The sequence below is a fragment of the Pocillopora verrucosa genome, chromosome 11, assembly GCF_036669915.1.
Source record: "Pocillopora verrucosa isolate sample1 chromosome 11, ASM3666991v2, whole genome shotgun sequence".
Taxonomy (NCBI): Eukaryota; Metazoa; Cnidaria; class Anthozoa; order Scleractinia; family Pocilloporidae; genus Pocillopora; species Pocillopora verrucosa.
Window position 1 is genome coordinate 728,230 of NC_089322.1, and position 25,126 is coordinate 753,355.

Sequence of the window (25,126 nt, forward strand, 5' to 3'; positions counted from 1 at the left end):
CAGTCAAACCCCTACCCCGAAACCGGCGTGAACGAGAACAGAAATTTAGACATGCAAACCATCCTTAACAATTTTCTCTTAAGTTTCTGGAGAATCTTTTTTCAACATCACATCCTTCTCTGGGAAATGTAAATTTAGGCGCTAATGCTCGCTTTTCATGTGTTGAGAAAGTACTGGTACCTAATTCCTTTCCTAAAAGTAGGTTAGAATTTTACGATGAATTGTTATTTCATAACTTTAGCTATGTTATTAAGATCATTAACTGCTCCTCCTTCCTTATCTCATCTCTTCTGTCTAGCAGAAAGTACTGGTACCTAATTCCTTTCCTAAAAGTAGGTTAGAATTTTACGATGAATTGTTATTTCATAACTTTAGCTATGTTATTAAGATCATTAACTGCTCCTCCTTCCTTATCTCATCTCTTCTGTCTAGCCAAAGAGGAAGGTAACTATCAATATCATCCGTTCGTATAAATAAAGAACTCTCCTGTGCCTCAATATACACTATTGACTCTCTGCACCGGCTGATTACTGATCAGGAAACTGCAATCGTAAATACCAAAGAATTATCTGCGTGTGTATCAATGACAGTTAGTGATAGCTATTAATGTTATAATGTTTCTATCCAAACGATTTTACTGATGTGAACGGTATAAGTATAAAATCAGTAGCTAAGTTCTGTAATAAACGATATTTGCTGATTGTTTGTTTGATTTAACAAATTCTGTTGCATAATTATCGAATTCAATGTAAAATATTGACGTACCAAATAAACAGGTTGGTTCAAATAAATAAATGAATAGATAAATGGATTAACATCTTTTTCAAATTTGTTTTTCTCTTTCACGGCGTTCTTTTCGGATTCAAAAGCGGGTGAGTGCGACGAGTTCAGTTTGTTAAGCTTATGATAAGTTAGTCATGTAATCCAAGGCCATATTAAGCCACTAATTTACTCATCAAATGTGAATCTTTTTTTCATGTTCACCTAACATCCTCATCCTAACTGGTATAACAGATTGTAAGTAGCCATGCTTGAACTATCATGTATCAGTAGGCAGGATAAAAGGTCAATAAAGATGGATGAACAAACGAATCGATCCCAATAGAGGGATTCAGACAGGATACTCTTCTCTGTGGATCAGTGGATGTGTGGACAAAGATGTTACATAGAAATAAAACTTTTAATTGTTGCAACAATTGAATTTCAACGTTTCAGGCCCCTGCCATATACTGATGGAACTTTTACAGTAAAGTTGAAAATTAAAAATTTAAAACGTTAAAATCTTAGTTTGTTTCTTTTAACATTTTTGCACAGTCATCCATTTGAGCAATAAAAAAGAATGTCACTCTCCTTGGCTTATAACATGATAAATCCCTGACAGGTGTTGAGAGAACACCAATGATGCGTATAAATAGGGAATTGTGAGTTAGGTGATTTATAAGCTTTAAGCCATCAATCTTTTTTAACTTGGAGATGTTACTTCGAAGTCTCCCCGGAAATTAGAAACTGGGGATATCGACGATAACAATTACGTATTTTGGTATCCTTTATGAGTAAAGAGCATAGGTAGAGTGATAACATGACATGACTCTTTGCGCACAATTTGTTGTTTTCAAAGGTTGTATGGCGTGGTCATCTTGGAGTGGCGGCTGTAAAGAGTGCGGTCAGTACCGGCGAAGAGTCGGTAAGTGACAAGAGGGAGTGTTTAAGAATTTGTGACTCGAAAGTGTGATGGCGGGTTTTCGCCATTGTTTTACAACTTCCAAAACTATACAGCATTTATAAGTTTTTATTCAATTGGGTTAATTCTTGTGTATATATTGCATTTATAATTAGGAAGAAAACTTCAGCAGTTACTGCCAATGGATGTTTTCTTTACTAGAAATAAGATGACTTAATCTCCAACCGTTTATTACTTTTAAAAGATTATCTTGATATCCTTACTTCCAGAATTTAACTGCTCAAGAACTCGGGAATCGCGACCTTGTAAATGTAAGTGGTTTTATATATGAGGAGAAAGTAAAATATTCATTTGTTGGTAGAAAATACTGCACAGATATCCTTCAACCGTCCTTTTATTAAACGTCAAACTCTTTGTTTAATATACTTTGGTTTTATCAACAGAGTTGGTAATTTAGATTGGCCACCGTAAAAATTATCAAAGCTGACGTTTCGAGGTTTAGCTCTGACGAAGCGCTAACGGTCGAAACGTTAGCTTAGAAAATCTTTACGGTGGCTATTTTAAATTTTCAATTTAATTGATAAGACCCGAGATATTTTGGAAACTTACCCCCTTTTTCTTTATAAAAAGAAAAAAAATGGCTCGCACTGAATTAAAAAGATTTTATTTTTTCTGCAGGAGTTTCATTACTACCGATTAGATGCTAGATTTACATTTTGTCACAAAAAACAAAAGCAATTTTTCTTTAGTAGAAAAAGAAAGATCATTACAGTTTCATGTAGAACAGGCGTGATTTTTGCGAGCGGGAGCTGAGTATTTTTCCTTGGTGAAAATCATGGTTGCAAACTTTGATTTTAAGGGCAGGGGAGAGTTGGGGAGAGAAAGAACGTTGCACTAAGATTGTGAACGACGGTTAAAAAGAAGTAGAAGGGGAGGGGATAGGGATCAAGTTTTATATAAATCATTATTTTCCTTTTCAAAATTAAAAAGGTCCTCCTGAAATAAATTCTCAGCGAGAGATGTCTGTCAAATTACATTCAACACTTCAAATTCAGTGCTTCGTGAAGGGTTTTCCTAAACCAGAGGTGAACTGGACAAAAGATGGAAAGTTACTTGATACCAGGAACATGCTCACGACTAATCGAGTGACTTATGGCGATGCTGGTCAATACAAATGCAGCGCTAAAAACAGTGAAGGGAAAAATGAAGCAGCTTTTCATATTGCAGTCACAAGTAAATGTTGACTTACTCTTTTTATTTCAGTTTCTATTCTCATTTTCTAGTTTTTTTTATACTTTCACCTTTTTTGAATTGTACTTTTGAATTCTATGCCCAGGTCCTCCTGAAATTAATACTGAGCTCAAGAATCAGTCGGTTGCCTTTAACTCGTCTCTTAAGTTCATTTGCTCTCTGAGCGGTTTCCCTACACCTGAGATACTTTGGACTAAGGATGGGGTTAATCGCGGTGACAAGAACACTCTCACAATTAATCGAGTGAGTTATGAAGATGCTGGTCAATATAAATGCAGCGCTGAAAACAGTGAAGGGAAAAGTGAATCAGCTTTTCATATTACAGTCACAGGTAAACGTTGACTTAATTTTGTTTCCTTCAGTTGCTCTTCTTATTTTCTGACGTTTTTTTTCTTTTTTTTTTTTGTACTTTCACCTTTTTTGAATTGTACTTATGAATTCTATGCCCAAGTCCTCCTGAAATTAATACTGAGCTCAAGAATCAGTCGGTTATGTATAACTCGTCGCTTCAGTTCATTTGTTGTCTAAGCGGTTTCCCTACATCTGAGATACTCTGGATTAAGGATGGGGTGAATCTTGGTAACAAAATCATGTTTGCAAGCTTTGATTTTTGATGCAGGGGAGAGCTGAGGAGAGAAGGACAGTTGCACTAAGATTGTGAACGACGGTTAAAAAGAAGTAGAGGGGGAGGGGATGGGGATCAAGTTTTATATAAATCATTATCTTCCTTTTCAAAATTAAAAAGGTTCTCCTGAAATAAATTCTCGGCGAGAGATGTCTGTCAAATTACATTCAACACTTCAAATTCAATGCGTTGTGAGGGGTTTTCCTAAACCAGAGGTGAACTGGACAAAAGATGGAAAGTTACTTGATACCAGGAACATGCTCACGACTAATCGAGTGACTTATGGCGATGCTGGTCAATACAAATGCAGCGCTAAAAACAGTGAAGGGAAAAATGAAGCGGCTTTTCATATTAAAGTCACAGGTGAATGTTGACTTACTTTTTTTATTTCAGTTTCTATTCTCATTTTCTAGTTTTTTTTTTCGTACTTTCACCTTTTTTGAATTGTACTTTTGAATTCTATGTCCAGGTCCTCCTGAAATTAATACTGAGCTCAAGAATCAGTCGGTTGCCTTTAACTCGTCTCTTAAGTTCATTTGCTCTCTGAGCGGTTTCCCTACACCTGAGATACTTTGGACTAAGGATGGGGTTAATCGCGGTGACAAGAACACTCTCACAATTAATCGAGTGAGTTATGAAGATGCTGGTCAATATAAATGCAGCGCTAAAAACAATGAAGGGAAAAATGAATCAGCTTTTCATATTACAGTCACAGGTAAACGTTGACTTAATTTTGTTTCCTTCAGTTGCTCTTCTTATTTTCTGACGTTTTTTTTCTTTTTTTTTTTTGTACTTTCACCTTTTTTGAATTGTACTTATGAATTCTATGCCCAGGTCCTCCTGAAATTAATACTGAGCTCAAGAATCAGTCGGTTATGTATAACTCGTCGCTTCAGTTCATTTGTTGTCTAAGCGGTTTCCCTACACCTGAGATACTCTGGACTAAGGATGGGGTGAATCTTGGTAACAAAATCATGTTTGCAAGCTTTGATTTTTACGGCAGGGGAGAGCTGAGGAGAGAAGGACAGTTGCACTAAGATTGTGAACGACGGTTAAAAAGAAGTAGAGGGGGAGGGGATGGGGATCAAGTTTTATATAAATCATTATCTTCCTTTTCAAAATTAAAAAGGTTCTCCTGAAATAAATTCTCGGCGAGAGATGTCTGTCAAATTACATTCAACACTTCAAATTCAATGCGTTGTGAGGGGTTTTCCTAAACCAGAGGTGAACTGGACAAAAGATGGAAAGTTACTTGATACCAGGAACATGCTCACGACTAATCGAGTGACTTATGGCGATGCTGGTCAATACAAATGCAGCGCTAAAAACAGTGAAGGGAAAAATGAAGCGGCTTTTCATATTAAAGTCACAGGTGAATGTTGACTTACTTTTTTTATTTCAGTTTCTATTCTCATTTTCTAGTTTTTTTTTTCGTACTTTCACCTTTTTTGAATTGTACTTTTGAATTCTATGTCCAGGTCCTCCTGAAATTAATACTGAGCTCAAGAATCAGTCGGTTGCCTTTAACTCGTCTCTTAAGTTCATTTGCTCTCTGAGCGGTTTCCCTACACCTGAGATACTTTGGACTAAGGATGGGGTGAATCGCGGTAACAACAACACTTTCACGATTCGCCAGGCGAGATTGAAAGACTCTGGGTCATACACCTGCAGCGCCAATAACAGCGAAGGAAGCAAAAACTCAACTTTCTGGATCCAAGTGGCGGGAGGTACGGTTCTTATTTACACATAGAAAGAACTGGAGTCGATAATCAATTTAGATCTTTGGTTGGATGAGGATAAAATCGTTTCCATGATACCAAATCAAATTTAAGGACTTGAAACCACAAAAATTTCAAAATTGACTAAAAATAATAAAAAAGTACTCAATTGATGATAACATTTAAAGGGCGAGAACATGCCAACTTACACACCAAATGTAAATGAATTTCGTGATCAGACACATGTAATTAATTTTTGGACAGTTTAATTTTTGGAACGTCGAGCAATTTTGACTTTATAGATATCACCATATTTTGTCACGGCATTTATTATAAAAGTCAGTTTAAATTTTTTAATTACCTTTTTTTCTGCTTCTTAAATACCAATGACTGACAAGTCACGATTCATATACCATTTTAGAAGTGCAAAAATGTCAAAGTGGCTATCAGTGCATTATTATTTAAGTATTTATTACTGAAGTTGGAAAGCGAAACATCCATGTAAACTTTTCATTGAGTTGAAATTTGAAAATTCGGCGACCAAAACTGCAAAGAAATACACGAAAATAATCCCGCTGTTACGTCGTTATGAACTTGTACTGCTGCTACAATGGACGATCTGAGCGTTTAAAATGACAGATTTAACGTAATCTTTTCATGGAATGCAAACCTTTTAACCATCACTATTTGGCTATTCTTCAAAGTAAATGTGTAGTTTGAACTTAGAGAAACTGGTACTCTTGAACATGGTAGCACGGGGTGTTGATATTACACCTAACAACCAGTAAGAAAATGACGAAGAAATTAATAAATAGGTAACTAAATTGTTACCTCCTGGGCTGTTGCTAAGATAGGAAATCTTTTAAGGAAATAAAAAAATGTTTTGATGTCACATTGGGCTGACTTATACCTTCCTATATCAAAAGTGAAGAAAACTAATTTCAAAATAACCTTGGATTAAAAATAGACTTGGCAATAACTTAGTTTTCTTTTATTTTGAAACTAGTTAATTTAGGGTTGGATAAGGGAAGGGGGAGAGGGGCCTAAAATGGAAAATGCGACCCTTTGTTTAGCTTGGTGATATTTTTACTTCAAGTCTCTCCCCAGATCATTGAGCCTCCGAAAAGCCAATTTCTTACCGAAGGATACCCTGTAAACCTTAATTGCGTAGCCTCAGGTATTCCAACACCAACCTTCGTCTGGACTTTTAATAATGGTGACCTGCCATCTGGTATCAATCAAACCGATCACGAAGAAGAATCATTCCTAGTTTCGCCAAGTGTTACGAAAGGGATGAGTGGGACTTACAGGTGTACAGCAAAGAACAAAGCAAACAAAACCAGTTCCTCAGCAACTCTGCGTGTTTATGGTAAGTTCAGTTATAATGATATTGATGACGATGATGATGATGATGATGATGATGACGACGACGACGATAATGACGTTGATAATGACAATGATAATGTTGAAGATGAAGGAGAGAAATAGGGAGAGAAGAAATTAAGACAGAAAAATGAACTTGTAAATCCATGGGCAATAGTGACGGAGAAAAGGAATAGCGCGAAGAGAATTTAGGCAAACTCGGCCCAGTTGTATAAATGGCAGATAACGCAATCTAACGGTTAAATATTTATTCGGTGAATGTGTGAGAGTAAAATATGAAGCGTTATCCACCAGATAGAGTTTTATCTTGTGGATAGTGTTATCTACCCTTCGATCGACCGGGGCCTGACCTAAAAAAAAAAAAACCGGTGATACCAATACTTAATAATAATGTCCTTGGATCTTTATGATTCCAAACGCAAAGAACTGCGTAGATCTGAGTAGGAAAGAAACGCCAAGGAAAAAGGACAGGTGATGGCGCTATAGAGAGTTGATTGATTCGAAATACTTGACGATGTGCAACATACTTTCAAGCTAGAAAAATCTGAAGAAGAGAATTCCGAGACGGAGAGATCCAGAATCTCGGAAGAAAGCAAAAAGGAAGCGAGACGCAAAAGTCAAAATTACACACGACACACAATTGTAGTCTCTACATTGAACAACAAAACTAAAACAGAGGAAACTACTTAAAGCGAATACGCTTGTATCCGCGACCGAAATCGGAGGTCGAATAGCGATTACGCATTCGAAAGAATTCCCTTGCATCCTCAATTCTCTTAGATCTCTCCAAAAAGTTGATTTATGGCTTTGTAACTCGTAATGTGGCTCAGCCAATGAGGATGGAGAATATTACAGAGTTAAGATTTAGGGATTTACACGCTGAAAACGCATGAAATAAAATTTTTTTCTCAAGCTGGTCCAAGAAGCCGAAAGTCAATTAAATGGCGCATATCGCTTTTTTTTACGCGGGAGGAACTGCGTATCGTGCTTTTTCACCCGTGAAGCGTATGTTATTCTTATTTATCACATAAACTGCAGTGTTATACTGGGATTTCCGGCCCAGAGAAAAACCGAAACAACACACGTGAAAAAATATCGTATTTTTTCACGTGTGTTGATATAGCCAATCGGCTGCTGATACGTCACTCGCCTTTGGCGCCACTCGGTCAGGTTGATGAATGAATGGCAAAGCGTTCACGATTCTCGATACAACTTGTTTGTCGGAGCTTTCTCGAATTACGGCAGCTAAAACACTAAAAAATCCGTATCGCTAACAGACAGTGAAGTTCAAATTTTCCTAAAAGGCAAAGAAAACCAATATACTAAAAGAAAAACCGAAAGTTTCCTATTCAGTGGCTTTAGTGTTAGCATTTCTCTCGGCTGAGAATGAAAATCGACAACTGGAAGATTTTCTACTAGCCGATTTTGGCCGTTTACCTGAAAGACTTCTTCTGTCGGTAAGGGCAAAGTCAATAAATGAGAATTTTGTTAATTGAAAATTACGAGCATTGTTGTTTTTGTAATCGTGATTCAACGCATTTTTCCATCTTGGGAGTTAGCGCCAACGCACTCTACGATTGTTATTCGGGGATTGTCGATTAATTTATATTCATTTATAAATGAAACCGGCTTTTCTTCTCAGTAAAAGGCTATTGTGTTTATAGGATAAAAAAAAATAATACATGGGTGCTTATAGATATGGAATTTCTCTTCTCGTGTTCAACTCGACATCTCACTCATTCGCTGCGCTCACTCGTGAGCTATCGAGTTAAACACTCTAAGAGAAATTTCATATCTACGCGCGCCTATGTATTATTCTCTATTAATCCTTCACCGGCATAGTTTCCGTTCGTAACATTATAAAAATCGGCTTTCAGGACTGTTTATTAAATCAAATTACTTACAAAAGATGACTGAGGAACCTCTGTGGAGAATTATGCGGAATAGAAAGCATACAGAGCAAAAACACAAAAGAGATAACAGCGAGTCGGTTTGTACAAGAATTCTCATTGGTTCGCTGCGCACACCTATTCGATTTCCGATACTACCAACTCGCGCGTAAAATACCATACGGACAGACTTTCCATGAAGTATTCTCTGTCGATTGAATTGTCATAACAGCTCTTGGTTCTAGTTCCGTCTATGACATCCACAATTTTTCAATGGAAATTTAACAGTGTCAGCTTGAAAAAATGTTGTAAGTCCACTCGAGAAAATGTAGTAAGTCCACTCTCCTCAGGAAGTGATAGAAAACCACCTCATGAAGTTGTTGTAATAATTTAGAATTTAAACGGACGATCATCTACTTGAAATCAGACCCGCTACCGCAGTGCTTGAAAAGAAAAAACTTCGTGTTGCATGACTCACTTGTTGTGTCCATTTGACACAAGGGTGTAGAAGAAAGAACAAGAGAAGATGGAACATTACCGAGACCTTAATTTAGAAGTTCAGCGGAGGATCTGGGGCGGTTGAAACAGTAATCAGGAAATTTAAAACATAAAGGTTTCAAGCTTGTTCTGAAAATCTTACGAAAACCTTACGAAACTCACAAGGAAATACTTTTCTTTTCTTTTTTTTTTTCATCTAAAGCAACATATTCGAAGCATTATGCAGAAGGTCACATTTGATTCGTTTCGTTTCAATGTTTGTGTTTGTGTTTGTTTTTTGGTGTGTTTATAATGTAGTTATAGTTTTAATGAGAAACCAGCATACTAATGAATTGCACCTTTTCCAACGCAGGAAAAGCCTCTGCTCTAGTTTTTCCAGAGAAATACATAACACTCACAAAAGGAGATACCCTCAAATTGATCTGCATAGTCAACGAAGAAACAATCAACATTATGTGGAAAAAAGATGGAGACCTAATAACAGGAAAAGCAGCTATAGAGACACGATTAGATGAGGAAAATAGTAAACTTGATATTACTGAGGTTGTGGAAGAGGACAGTGGTGAATATTCTTGTGAAGCACGTAACAAGCTAAGAACTGTGGCTCGCTCTGTTGTGACAGTAAATGTCAAAGGTAAGCTGTTTAAGGAACCACATATAATTTTAGTAATCAACTATGTAAGGTCATTATTATAAAATACACGTCCGCCTCTTATGTTCCTCACAAGCTTTTCCAGTGGTTTTTTGGTCTTCTGGGAACTAGAAATTTGAAATGAATTAAATTTGAAAGAAATTTAAAAAACTGTTTCAAAACGAGTTTCAAACAGTAGCAGCATGTTATACATATTCTATAATTCTTTCACCAATCTTTCTCTGTCTATCTGCCTGTTTTTTGTGACTTAACACATCTGCGTCTGTTTTTCCATGAGTTATTCCCCGTCACCCAACACAAGCAATGAACAACGTAAATTGTTGGAACAAAAAAAGTTAGCTCTCTATCTGGATAGTTGGTGATATCAATTTTTTGCCGACCAGCAAATTACTTTCCTATTAAGCTTCTTCTATTACTGTGTTTCAGGAAATTCAGAAGCTCCTTCCAGCAGCTTATCTTCCTCCAGCAGCTCACTGGAGTGGTACTACATTGCGGGACCTTTGGCTGCTGTCGTTTTTCTACTGGCGTTCATTTCATACATTAAAAAACGCCGTGCTACAGGTAAAATGTTACCATAAGAAAATAAAATGTTTTCATATGGCAGATTGTCGCTTTTAATACGTCAGTGTCTTGGAGCACGAAGGAGCTATTTTAAGAAGGTCATATTCTGCATTTCCAGCACTGATTTTGAAGGTCCCTGAACAGTCCCGGCAAAGCCCATTACTAATCAAATTACAAAAATGTTGCAAATTATATGAAACTAATTACCATGGTAACCCACCTTATTCCTTCTCTCGTTGTTTGACAACAGAGTCAAATATAAGTCACACGTGGTTTCTGAGTCGCAAGCTTCAACTTAGTTAATGATGTCATTCTTACTCACAACTAAACGATTTCTTTCATCTCTTTCCACATATCTTTTGATGATAGCCCCACCTGAGGTGCCACCTAGGCTGAAGTAAGTAAATTCCCCTTTTTTTTAATGCTCATTGTTTGAACGTGCAGTTGTATTCGAAGTTTCTAACTCTTGAATAAGTCTCAGGTGAGTAGCGATAAGCGCCACTGTTGAGAAAATAAGTCTCTTTTTCAGTTTGGACCGATTATATTCACAATCAATAGCACATAGGCCAAAATAAAAGATTTTCCTTTCGAAGCAGCAGCAGATTTTGAAGCCGTTCTTATCAAATGGCAGTCAACTATTTCCCGACGTTCTTTCTGTTTTGAATTCCTCCGTCCTTCACTTGTTTTGACACCTTATTTACTATTTTTTTTTATTGTTACCAGTATGCCGGGTTGTGGGTGGCATACTTGTAAAGAGGAAGAGAGGCTTTGACCCTTCGTCACTGTTTGTTACAGAAACTACAGTTGAAACACACTCGGAGTCTTGTGGAACGATTTAAAATACCACTCGATATATCGATTGTAGACAATACTTCGGATGGTTTTGGTTAGTATTTCATTTCTCGCGTAGGAGGCACGATATTTATATGACGTAAAATGCCGAAAAACACAGTCGGCGCTAGATTATCTTCAAGCGAGGTTTATTCAATCTTTTTCTTTTTTTTTTCAATAAAATCTCCTCCCTGGGTCGATGCGTCGAAACAACGGGTTTAGTTAATTAGCATCCAAATTGCACTTATTTCAATAATTTTTCATTGGCAAGTGATAATTTTCTGAAGTACCCGGAAATGAAATGAAAAGAAAAAATAATTAAATTGAAGATATAGAGGATATCTTTACCACGTTATGTTAAACCAGATTCAAAGAAGGAATAGATAGATAGGTAACACAGATAGTTAAAGTCTTGTTTTCATCTGCAATTATTCAGTGAAGGGGAAGATGAAGTTGAGATGGATCAGCTGAACGCAAACACAGACGGATGGGAGATTGCAGTTGACCGCCTGATCCTTCGCGAGCATATTGGCAAAGGGGCATTCGGTTCAGTGTGGCGAGCGCTACTGGGTCGTTCCCGCGGCAGACCTGGAAATCGCACAGTTGCTGCGAAATGCTACCTACGTAAGTACTTTTTCAGGTCTTTCTTTCATACAAAGCTTGATTGAACTATCCTTTATTAATTTTTTTGAGTAATTTATCTCAATAAAGAGCATTTCTCTTAGAACATGCTTTATTAACCTACCTAATACATAACATGGATAGCTTAAAAGCTATGCGCTGTTCAAATGATTTATTAGCTGGCATGTCAAATTAATTGTTAGCGGATGGTTCCCGGGGGACCAGTTGTTAAATCTTTTGTTATACAGCGCTACTAAAATAGAACAGAACACGAATATCATTTGGAGTATAAGAAGTTGTGGAGAAAAATGAAAATTTATCGATTAAATTGCATTCAAGTGTATAAAAGCGGAAAAATACTACAATACTAAAAATGTCACTCTGTCGTATATTTTGCAAAGTTGCCCGCTTAGAAACTTTTAGTGGGAAATAATGTCATGAGACTTCAAAGAAACCTTGAGAGGGTGAGTCTAGCGAAAAAAACTCGGAGCCATTTGCCAGTCTAGTGGTGGTAATATGATCTTCTTGCGCTGGACAAGCTGAAAATCACAATGCAGTAGAACCTGTATTAAGCGGTCACCTTGTAATAAGCGGTCAGTTTTGAAAGTCCCGAAACTTTCCTCCTTTACTTATAGTACTTTTTATATCAAGCGGTTGTGGTCACCTTTTACAAAGTCCCAACAGCCTATTTGTAATGTTCCCCACCTTTATCGAACGGTCGCTAAAGCGGAAGTAATCAATTAAAATTAAGAATAATCTTTCAAGTAAAATTTAATCCATGTTTATCTCCCGAAATCAATGTTAGGAATATTTTTGAGCGAGGTTGTGTATGTTAAGTGGTCCGTGATGGCATAGAGTGGCATTTTTTAAACTTTTATCAATAGTAGCCCTATTCCGTGGAACCTATATTAAACGGTCAACCATCCCCGCGCGTGACCGCTAAATACAGGTTCGACTGTAACAAACTTAGAGAGTCAAATGAATTTATAATAACTCTGGGAATGCTTACGAATTATTGTAGCTTTTAGTAAGATAAAAGCAAGGATTATCTAATTTATGATCTGTAGGAAACAAGAAGGCGCAAACAGAGCATGTATTTAAAAAAAAACTGTCTCAAATATATATTCGACCGACTATTAGGTATTATAACAGATGGAATTTCTAGGCTTAATTGCGTCTCTACTTTTGTAAGTTATCTGTAAACAATTGCACGGTTCAATGGGCTTGCCTAGTTAACAACAATGCTCGAGATGCGCAGCGTTTTCTTAGCAAACATTTTTTTTTTAAGGAGGATGAATCTATTTTGGAAATTTCATGTTCAATAAATTGAACAATACGGCTAACTGACATTTTTGTGGCAAGTATGGATTATATGGAGTCTAGTAAACTAATTTTTTTTTTACGTAGACCAAATGCCTTATAATTTGCGCTGGTAGGATAACACCAAGCATACAACAATTCCAGATGTGGATGTTTACCACATAATTAATTGTGTCTCTCTTGACATGCAAAGTTTGTTTGTTTACCTAATTTTTGTGTGGTTTCCTAGCAATCTCCGGAGAGAAAGGAAGGAAGGCCCTGCTGAGAGAGATCGAGTTATTAAAACTCTTTGGAAGGGAGGGCCATGAAAATGTTGTTAAGTTCATTGGTTGTGTCACAGTTGGAGGTAATCAGCTATTGTTATGATTATAATCAACTAATTCACAGCAACGATTGAGACATCTCTGAGTTCAACCACTGGTACAAATACTTCTATCAGTATTCTTAGTCCTTGCTAAGATGCTGTACTAATGCAATGGTTAATTTCAATTTTTTGACTGTTTTAAATGAATTTACTTCGCATTGAATGAGGGGCATTTTACTTGGAAGATGTTAGCTCTAAAATCTACATGCTAATTGTGATAAAAACTTCAACTTATGATGGCAAGTCTTTGTCTATTTATCTGCCATCTCTGTTTTTTCTGTCTGTCTGTCTGTAGATTTATATCGGCTGTATTTGTCCGTCTATTTTCTATCTGTGTGTTTTCTTCTTTCACTTTCCCTTCCTGTCTCTACTTTGATTCATTACAGATATAACTTGAGGTATGACTAAACAAAGCATGTACAATTCAAACACGTTTTGGAACTTCTGCACTGCTTGCCGTAAAATAATTTTCTTGTTTTTCCCTTTTAGCTCAGCCAATACTTATCATGGAGTACCTGTGGCGAGGTGACTTGCTGGGTTATCTCAGAAAATCCAGGGGGGTTTTCGACCAATATCATCATGGGGTCGGAATTGTCGACCACTTGACAACATATGACATGGTGCTGTTTGCTAAACAGATCGCACATGGTATGACTTTCCTCGCGTCCAGAGGGGTGAGTGCTCAAACTCTTTCTGGTCATCATGTGGTCCTGCATGTGATAAAATGGCATGGCTTGTAAATCGTCAAAGTAATACTCCATACGGCTAAAAATATCCAGCACATTAGAGTCACTATTTCACAGAGAAATGGTCTGACATTAGCATGATGTTAAACTTTCTACCTATATATTAGTTTTTTTATTTTATGTAGTTTATAAAAGTCCCTTTTAGTAGATCATATAATATTTTTTTTCGATTTCAGATAATTCATCGCGATCTTGCAGCTCGTAACATCCTTCTTGATGAGCATCGTGTCTGCAAGTTGACTGACTTTGGACTCTCTTATCAGGATTTCAAATACGGCCCAGGAAATGCCAAGAAGGTAATTTTCAGGATTTTTTCATCATTTAGTCAATTGGTTTTGGGGCTGCTGGTATGGAAGATAAAAATGTGAAGAATTAAAATATTACTGTCCTTACAAACCTTTCTTTTCAGTTATACAGTCTTACTGCAAAACATATTTCCCTTTAATGGGAAGCCATTCTAAGCGTATCGAAGCTTTCACAGAAAAAAAAGAATGAACACAGGAAATAAGAAAGCCGGAAGAGATATCGTTCTCTGAATAACAAAGATACAAACTCGAAGGGCAAAGTAACAGAAAAATTTAAAGCAAAAGGAGTGTGTGAATTGTTTTCATAGAATTTGTACAAAGGTGTCTACTGCTATTGACTTTATCGTGAATCCTCACATCACGGTTTTAATCTTATATGCAAATTATTTTAGGAGCTGTATACAAGCCTCTTTAGATTTCAGATGTATATAATATTTTGGTTACTCATCCAGGGATGTATCCCAATCAAATGGACTGCACCCGAGATTCTCTTTGGACATGTGGAACAGCTGTCAACCAAAAGCGATGTGTACGTACTGTATTGGTTATTATCTACATATATTCCTAGAGTGAATATTTTTTACGATTCTACTTTAACGTAGCGAGGGAAACTAGAATATTCAGTGCTCTATTGATTAGAGAGTCCTTAGGAAACGTCAAGCTGAGGAACAGCTGAGGTTACAGTTGTTGTATGAGACTTTATATGAATATTAAGTTTAACGACCACTATCCAAAATCTGATTAGGACAAAAAAAGACGGATGAAAGGATGAGTGGATAATCAAACTAATAAATATGGCGTTTTCTCGTAGGGAGGTTGCTTATATCTTGATGGCATGTTTTTAAAGATCCCAAGTATCTGAGTAATTATTATCTTTCTAACCCAGATGAGATATATCGTCATCCTTCCATTTCTTTGACAGGTGGTCCTACGGCATCGTCTTGTATGAAATCTTCACTGTCGGTACTTAACTTATTTGTTACTTTATATTCAAGAAATATACTTGCCGAAATTGCACGCATAATTACTAACTGATGAGTGATACCGAGCGGGCAAAAGAGCATTGTACAATAGAGAAGTAGAAGCAACACTCAATGGCGCTGATAAATAAAATTATGACGATGCATAGCAACTTGAAATAAAGTTAAGTTTAAGTAGAACTGAAAGTATTTAGTACATTATTGAAAAACCTTAAATCCATCGCTACACTTAAATTTGTTTTTTTACAGTACTCTTTCATCTGATGTAAAACCGAAATGTATTTCAGCAATTAATTGTCGTTTTGACAGAAGAATCATTTCGATCGCCCTGAGAGGAATGAAAGTGATTACAACAAAAGAAGTGTGCTTTTTTGGCCAACAGAAAAAAACATTATTTTTCCACAGGAGGCATTCCTTACGATGGATGGTCTCAATCCACGACAATGAAAAAAATCGAAGAAGGTTATCGTCTGCCAAAGCCTGAACATATCGACGACAGTTTGTAAGTGTTGCTTCCTCTGTGTGGAATGTTATACAAGTCAAAAGCAACATCGATTGCTGCTGTGGTCAGGTGTTTTTGATACACTCGCTCTGAATAAGTAGCCTTCCTAAGAAATTAATTTTTATCTTTTCACTACAAAAATTATAATGAAAAGTTGTTGAGTCAAATTAAGAATACGATGGGTTTTTCATCACAGAATTCGTTTGAGCTGCAATGTAATGAGATAAACTTAGCATGTCAGTTATTTTTGTAACTTGTTGTGGTTTCTCAACTTTGCTACTCGCAATATTAATGCCTACCGCAGAATTACTGTGATCATATGTCCCTGTGTTTTTCTATAGATACGCGGTGATGTTAAACTGCTGGAAATACGAAAGCGCCAGCCGGCCACACTTTGTGAAGCTCTACCAAACAATGGATACATATATTAAAACAAAGGTTTGCCATACAGCGTCTAAATCAGTATATACTTCAGAAATTGAAATTTGTATCCTACCAAGTCAATTGCGAATTTCTTTTCACGTCAAAGTGATGTCAAAACGCATTAACTACCCAGTGGCTAACAATTTGTGAATTCAGTTTCATCATGAACCAATGTTACTTTTAAACACATGAAGGTGTGGTTACGTTGTGTCAATCTGGATCATGCTTATTTTCCCTCTGTTTTCTACACACAAGAAAGAACAGAACAGATCTTAAAAAAACACTTTTGGAAAACTTAGACAGAAAGGAAGACCTTACCTGACTTTTATTCTTATCAATTCATGCAAGTACTAATGGTTCTTGTCTTTGTGATTGATATCTGATCTGCTCTTTTTTTTCTTTTTAGTGACTCATTTTTGGAATTTCTCTGTTGAATTTTTGAAATTCATTCGTTCAAGATTTTTTAACTCATGCAGTTCCTGATAACCTTCTAATCTTTTTCATAGACATATGTAGATATCTTTGACGATGACAAATATGATCAAGATAAGTACAACTTTGTCGATGACCGTGGAGCTGTTGCAAACCCAGAAGATGCAGGACCGGACGAGCTAGGAGCAGCTGCAGGAAATCCCATCGGTGAAGTGGGTGAACACGGTGCTACGGCACATCCCTTTCTGGTTGCATTGGACGATGATGCTACAGCTTTCCCTCTTGGAATTAACGTAGGAGACGAAGGAGCAACTGCAACAGATCCCGACCGTGAAGTGGGTGAACACGGTGCTACGGCACATCCCTTTCTGGTTGCATTGGACGATGATGCTACAGCTTTCCCTCTTGGAATTAACGTAGGAGACGAAGGAGCACCTGCAACAGATCCCGACCGTGAAGTGGGTGAACACGGTGCTACGGCTCATCCCCTTGTGATTGCTATAAACGATGGTGCTCAGGCTTTTCCTTTCGCTATTAACGTACCAGAGAAAGGGGCAGCTGCAGCAAATCTCGCCCATGAAGTGGGTAAGCACGGTGCTGCTGCACATTCCTTTGTGGTTGCAATTGACGATGGTGCTACAGCTTTCCCCTTCGCTATTAACTTACAAGACAAAGGGGCAGCTGCAGGAAATCTCGCCCGTGAAGTGGGTAAGCACGGTGCTACGGCACATCCCTCTATGGTTGGAATTGACGATGGTGCTACAGCTCTCCCTCTCGGAATCAAAGTAGAAGAAGAAGGTTGCGCAGCATCCCCATTTGAGAGTGATAACAAAGATATGGATGGCCAAGCGTACCCTTTGGAGAGTGATACTTTACCATACCTTAGCGAGAACGAGGAAGAAGATGTTGATGACTCCGAGTACCCTCTTGCGATTGAGGAAGAAGAAATTGATCATTTACCATCCTCCCTGGTGATGGACGAAGACGGTTTGGCTGCTTCAGCATGTCCCCTTGTGACTGACGAAGAAAATTCTGATTCTTTAGCATGCCCCCTTGTGGTTGAGGAAGAAGATTCCAATAAATCAGCACGCTCCCCTGTACCTGGCGAAGAAGATTTGGAAGCCACAGAATGCCTTTCTGTTACTGAAAAAGAAGATCCTACCTCTTTCGCACGCTCCGCAAATGAGGTGAACAAACCCGATGCCTCACCATTCCCTTGTGTGATCGAAGAAGAAGATCTTGATTCTCTAGAATACAATCCTCTGATCGAAAAAGGCCTCAGTGATTCCGTCTTCCCTCCAGAAATTCAAACTGATGACGAAGAAGGTGTAACAAGTGAACCTGAAAATATGGTTGGTTATGAAGGTGCTGTAGCAGTTCAATCTGAAAAGGAGGCAGTAGAAGAAGAACCTAAGACTTGCCAACTAGAGTACACGAAGGATGAACAAGACGATCTTGGAAACTATATGGACGACCAAAGTGATGCTGTAGACCTTTTTGACGGAGACGCTGGCGTACAAGAGTATGATGGTAATCAACTTACTGCTGCGGAAATAGACGAAACTGGAAGTGACGAAGACGAGGAGTCATCTGAAGCAACTCCTCTTGTGCAGGACTGAGGCTTAATAGCAGAATTGCTGACCCTCTAAGGTTGTAGATGATAATGATGTAGTGATGATAACCATTTTCATAGTTTATAAATGGAAGTTAAGTGAAATTTCCTTCAAAGAAAAACTTGTTTATTTATTCACGTGGTGCACTTGTCAGTGCTTTGTTGATGTTATTGACTGAGGAAGTTTGTGAGTGTTGTTCCTAGTATAAGTAATATTTCCTAATCTAATTAAGAATAATTTACTTGTTGTAAAGCACTCCCTAAATGCTTCAATAAACTTATTTAAGCTAAACTCGTTTCGTTTACTCCATTCATTGCAGCAAAATTGCTGGTCTGGATCTAACTGTAGATTTGAAGGATACCATAAACTAAAATGACATCTTGCCTCCTTCAAAGAGTATGATTGACGAAAATCCAGTAGCGCTGCGTTAGTTCTGATAAGTGTATATATTTTTCTATTCCCAGCTTACGCTAGCATATTTTCAAAACATTATTAACAAAATACATTTTATCTTTTTTGTAAGAAGCTACTGACTCACCGGCCTTTTCAATCGAGTTATCTATTCCAATTTGTTGATTAGATAGGCGGTATTAAGCTGATTAGTCTTGAATGTTGTTATTTCACATCACTGCATCTAATCATAGTCAGAGAAAAGTGTTTTAGAAGTTTGAAACATAAATGACCCCATTGTGATGATTCTTAGTGCAGAAGTTGGCCTAAGGAAGATATTCCAAGTGCCAAGGAGGCATTATTTTTTTTACTTTTTATCTCCACAGTTTCAGGCACTTTGGCGTCTCGGGATATTGTGTTTGAATATTGTTGATACTAATCGTGCCTTCCTGGTGCACTATGTCAGCAAATATGTCGAGTTTAATCAAGCAATAGATGGCGTTTTCGAGAAACACAGACGAGCTAACATAATAATGGATTCTCATTCAGTCGTTTTCCAATTTTGTTTTTTTTACGAGCACTTACATATAACACTGACATTGCCTAACCCATTGCTTCAACTTTCATCGTGAGAAGTACTGTGCTATGATTTCTTAGAGAAAAAGGCAACGGCAGTTATTTTCTTACTGTCCGTTGTTGTGTTTTTTGACATGAGAAGGGCCTTTGACAAAATAAACGAGGGCATTTCGGCGTGGCTTAGCTCACCATTAATCCATCTGATAGGAAACAAGTAGTGCTCATAAATTCTGAGTCCCTGACTCTCTGGTCTTTGAATCCAGAGTGCCACAAGCGGTTGTTCCATGACTTGTTTTGTTCAGAATTTATGTAAATGACTTTTCATATGCCCCTCAATTTTGTTTTACTGAATATCTTTGGATGATAATAAACTTCAGATTTCTCTCCCAGTTCAAGGCTGGGCTAAGACAACATTTTTTTTCTGAGACAGGGAGTGTCCTTTAAATGAAAGTGAAATAAAACCACAATCGTCGATCAAAAGATCGGTGAGGACTCTGACGTCGATCTCAAAAATTTTGGTTTTTGCCTTTTTTTCAGTATTTATCTCTTTGACTGTTCAATATGCTTATAAGAAAGTATTTATCGTTTAGATAGGGTTTTGAAATTTCTGCACACGAAATTGAATTAAATTTTTTTTTCATTTGAATCTCCCGAAAATCTGACATATTTCGATCCATATATAGATATAAGGAACCCAAAAGTAGTTACTAAAACGTTACTCCGCACATCCTTCTCCATTCACCTCCAGGGGATTTGCGCCCAAAAATGTTGTGATTATTACAGGAATAAATTATGCAAAATCATCTTTTTGTATTATTTTATCTCACAGTATTAAATTATATACAAAAGTAAATATTCATCTAAGTGCCGGTGGCTAGGGGTAGATATTTACATCTCCGCTTGGCAGCTTGGTAAATATCCACCACTAGTTAACTCTACCTTGGTGAAGAGTTAAGAAATAATTATTTGATAAACTTTCAATAGGGCGATTGGTATCGCAACTTATCGTAATAATGCAAACATTTCCGAGAAGCCAATGTTGGAAAATGGATCATTTTTCTATCCATATCTTGTAAAAATTAATGTCAATGAAGGAAATATGAATAAACTTGAAAGGTCTTGGCTGGCCACCAACACCAGCACCTATACAAGAACAACGGAAGTGTGTCAATAATCATGTATTGTTACCCTTGGTGTTATCAAAACAAGCAGGCTGACATATCTGTCAACCAAAAACGGTTTATTTATGCGACTAAGAATAAAGTATTTGAAAGCCTAATGACCCAATTTGCCAGTCTCTAGCTAGATATTATAACAGCTATTGAATCATTCATCACGCCCTTAAAACCAAGACTATTGCCAAAATGGCTTACAGTATATTCTAGAGCTCGTGTGAATGATTTATTCGTATTACATCATTTCACATTTTACACTATGTTTTTGGAAGCAGATGTGAACTGTTTGTGGAAAAAAAATTTTGTTGAACATTGATAAGGGCTGAGACGACCGCTGGTGTTTTCATCATAAATTTAATGTTCAAAAGAACTTAAAGTTTAGCTAAATCTTTTTTTTTATTATTCTCGAATTTAATAATACCAAAATATAAGCCATTTAATTACTAATCAGCCATTTTTGTGGCGTCCTCAATTTGTGAGATGTTTAATGTGGTCTTATTTGATATTCAAGCATGACGCATTTTAAAATAAAGGTTGGACATATTCATCTTGAGGTTTTTCCTCCTGATTGTGGGGGGGAAAGTCAGCTGAAAGAGGCCAAAAATGCAAAAGAAAGCAGTGGTTCACTGCGACTGTATAAATAGAGAAGTCAGCAATAACTGAGGCGGCGAAAATGGAAAAGAAAATAACAACCTTTCTTGTTTAAAAGCGCCGCCAGTAAGAGGACTAAAGGGGCCGCACAAATGTACGGGGTAGACTCTTTTAAGGTTTTATTCGACAAAGTTGCTTCGCACTTCGCTGAAAACGGTTTGTTCAGTCAAAATGCGAGATATTAGATTTACGTATGAGAGAACAGGGCATATCGAGCAAAGACAAGTCCACAATTAACGTTTATTTATTAATTTTGTTTATGCATGGGCGATCTTTAAATAAATATTAGAAACCCGTCCAAATAGATAGAAAGAATCAATTCTCAATCAATATCTCATTGTATTTCATGGAAAAAAACTAATTGATATTATGTCTTCCTCTTCTTCTTATTCTCCTTCCTGTAAAGAGAACATGGAAAAGAAAAAGAAATTTGTATTCCTCCTCATATTGCAAAAGAGTTTCGACTCTGTAAGTGCAATTACTTGTCAGTATTCAATGATTCCTTATTGATTAATATGGACACGGAAGTTTTTCCACATAAATAAAGGCGACCTTGAATCACGAACAACAACAAAACGCCCTGGCTGTGTCCTTTACTGCCTTTCTCACTTCTGTGATTTTCCAACAGTAAAGAAAGGGATTCAGAGATGAGTTCAGATAAACTAAAGTTTTCGTGAAGAGCCACAGAGCATGAACTGCTAATCCACTAAGTACTGTATGTCTCAATATCGACACAATTATAGAAGGGGTGTAGCATGCCACTAAAGCTAACTGCACCCAAAATATGCTGGAAACTGTTTTCTGATATTGTTTGATGTTTAGTTGAACTCTCCCGTTTAATCTTTGTTTTGATGAACCTTTTGCTGTCCATGCACGTACTGTTCCCTTTCCTGTACCTTTTACTCCTGCTCCTTCTTCTGTGGCTGTTCTTGTCCCCGTTATTGCGCCTGCTTCATCTTTTCCTACTCCTATATCTTCTCCTGCGTTTGACCGTCCTTCGCCAGGGTTGTCTTCTACTTCAGCCTGGTACCGCTGTAATCTCAGGTGGATCTTTACGTAGCAAAGTAACCAGAGATACCACAACGGCCACAAAAGCAACAATCTCCGAAACCGTTTGACTCCAGACACGAACCAATCCGCATAAAACAGCAATTATCCAGCATAAAAGTATAACAGCTTGAGTTCGCTTTAGTGTCACAACTTGTATGTATCTCAGCCTCAATAACAGAACAAGAAGTCTGTCAACACTGATGGCTGTTGATATCAGCACAGTCACTCAAAAACAAAATATAGTTGGATATACAAACAACCTCTTCGACGTAATACAAAATATCTATGTCGGTGTTACCAAGATCAATGTAAAGAAATAAAAAAGTCACGAACAGAGGTTGTGAAAAAAGACCCACACAAATATCGGTAGTGGCTAGACATTCAAACAAGACCTTTGCAGCGGGATGCAAAGAGGACACTTTATAAAATGTTAATAGAAGCAGAGCATTACCAAGAGATGCAGTGAAGGAGAGGACAATGTTGAAAGCGAGGAGAAATGCTACAACTCCAATTGGTAATTGTGAAGATAACTGGCTTGTGAGGGTCGCCATTGGCGCTCACGTTCAGACTTGTGGCTCTGTCTTTCCCTCTTTTGGCAGCAAATGAACGTTTATTGGGCTATCCATCCTCGATATAAGAGTATCATTGTTCTGTTGAGAATTTAAGCAGTTTCTATTGGATAAAAAATTCCTCCTGTCGTCTGATTTTACGATGACAAATGTCACAGCTATAATTAGACTTGTTTTTAACTCTTTCGTGTTTTATTCAAATTCTTCGAATTTTCATCATGTTTAGTGAGCGGGTGCCACATTTATTTAACAAACTAAATGACGTAAAATCTGCGAGTTATTTTTCACCGATACTATTTAGAGCTTCCTCAACAAGTCAGCTTTTCTTTCCAGTTCTTGACCCATGTGTGTCTTTGTCCTTCTTAGCTATGCTTGTTTTGTTTTTAAGGTAACATATTTGTGGTTCCTTTATGATGAGCAAGTGCTTTTTAGATGAAAAAAATTTGCATAATATTCTGATGTTTAAGAACATTGAGGTCAATTATCATAAAATAAAGGCATCCTTGAGCTACAAACAACAACAAAACGCTCTGATTGCCTTCTTTACTGCAATTCTCACTTCTCTGAACTTCCAGCAGTAAAGAGAGAGATTCAGATTTAATTTAATGTTATCAACTGAGTTGATAAAGTAAACTGGCCACCGTATGCCAGTTCCCTATTATTCGTAACAGAAAAATTAAGAGTGATTGTCAGTAAAAATCAAAGAAATCGTGGCCACGGTCAAAAAATCGATTTCGCTCATACTTTGTCAGTTTGAAGGCCTAGGTAAGTAACTGCAGGATATGAGGTTAGTTTTTTGAAATATTCCATATAACGGCAGAAAACCACGAAAAACGGTCACCCTACCGCAAGCTCGGATTTCACCTGGCGGAAACTGGAAATTTTACACTTTTCAGCTTCTCGTTACACAGACGTTTACATAGCTGTGAATCTTTCTTAAGTATAATTGAATACATTGATTCTTCCTTAGTCAAACCATGGGAATTATTTTTATCTCTGCTTATTTGTGAGCGAACTGAGACCCGATTAAGAAGACACACTTTTCTCATTTACGCGAAGGTGTAAAATAATCCAAACTCAGCGACGAAAAAAGCTGACCGGTAGTTCTTCAAATCCTCTGATATTATAACCAAAGACAGTTCAGTCATTGATTTTTAGGTCTACGGTTTTAAATCTTTAGGATCTAGTAGCACTTTTGCATGAACGCCGATCAAAATTCGATAAAATTCCAATTGAGCGCTTTTGAAATCTACAACTCTACATAACAATGCACTATTGAATAAATTAACTCCTCGGCCAAAGTTTATACATAAAACATGAGGATTTTACTTTCTTAGCGGTTTGAACCTTTTAAAAATATATATTAATGTTAAATATTGTCTACACAGGTAAAACAAATTATGAAACACCAAAATTACCACGAGCTGAAATTAAATCTCACAGGCTCGCTCCCTAATCTGGGTCACGCACGAGCGTACAGTAACAAACAGATATTTACATCGGTTAATTTACAATAAGTCTTATTTTAAAATATCTTACTCAACGATGTACCAGGTTCCCCAGTTAACTTGCTGAAACGATAAGAATTGATTTTATTAAGAATGAGAAGCTTTATGCCGTCGATAGCCAATCAGAAGTACCTGTTCTCACGAAAATTGCATCGTTCTATAAATAAATAAATCGAATTATCTTTATCTGTGAAACATTGCATCTAAAACCAGAGTTTATTGTCGGGGAACTTCATAGAACAGCGAGGTCTTGCTCGTTGTTGAATATTGTTGGTGGGATTTGCGGCGCAGACGAACGCACAAGTTCTTCAACTTCCGTCACACCTCTCACGCGGTGTAACAGGGATATCAAAAATCACAAAAAGTCGTTGAAATTTTCCGGAATTGAAACGGAGGTAGAATTAATTTTGGCGAGATGTGGATGTTTTCAAAAGCCGGCGAATTTATCGGATATGACTATCTGTCCGGTTCATCGTGTTAAGTTAGGTTTAGGTTGGCGAAGGACGGGTAATCTTTGCACCATCCCGGAAGTTGTTTCTGGTCACTGCAAGGAGCTGAGGAAGGCACCCGCACTGGAAAAAGGAATAAATTTATTCCAATCCATGAAGATATTTGAGCTTTCAAAACAGCTCGTCCCTGTGGGCTCAGGTAAGCAACCAACTACTTGATGTTCTACCAAACAGAAACTGTCTCCAATGAATTATTTTTAGTCTATTCATTCTGATGACTTGAGATTATATGAAAGAATCATTTGTTTAAACGACGGAGAGAAATAAGTAAGGTTGATGAAGGACATTTCGTTACTTATCTCT

General features: G+C 37.2%; 1 protein-coding gene across 1 annotated transcript; it reads left to right on the forward strand.

Annotated features, from left to right (window-relative positions):
• The first annotated feature begins 1,623 nt into the window (after positions 1 to 1,623).
• Positions 1,624 to 18,401, forward strand: LOC131780176 (fibroblast growth factor receptor 2-like). The gene is made up of 18 exons (XM_066174463.1): positions 1,624 to 1,684; positions 1,951 to 1,992; positions 3,018 to 3,204; positions 5,223 to 5,284; positions 6,372 to 6,644; positions 9,398 to 9,679; positions 10,133 to 10,258; positions 10,628 to 10,655; positions 11,526 to 11,713; positions 13,260 to 13,376; positions 13,884 to 14,068; positions 14,317 to 14,436; positions 14,898 to 14,974; positions 15,368 to 15,408; positions 15,831 to 15,927; positions 16,269 to 16,365; positions 16,857 to 17,304; positions 17,551 to 18,401. Exons 1-18 carry the CDS (start codon positions 1,624 to 1,626, stop codon positions 18,399 to 18,401), a joined length of 3,282 nt encoding a protein of 1,093 aa, XP_066030560.1.
• Positions 18,402 to 25,126: the final 6,725 nt, after the last annotated feature.

Excerpts from the sequence above, each read along its gene's own strand:
- LOC131780176 (XM_066174463.1), top strand. The coding sequence starts at position 1,624 with ATGGCGTGGTCATCTTGGAGTGGCGGCTGTAAAGAGTGCGGTCAGTAC. Across the intron at positions 3,205-5,222 it reads GAAGATGCTGGTCAATATAA|CTGCAGCGCCAATAACAGCG; the intron begins ATGCAGCGCTGA and ends TGGGTCATACAC. Across the intron at positions 13,377-13,883 it reads TGGTTGTGTCACAGTTGGAG|CTCAGCCAATACTTATCATG; the intron begins GTAATCAGCTAT and ends TTTCCCTTTTAG.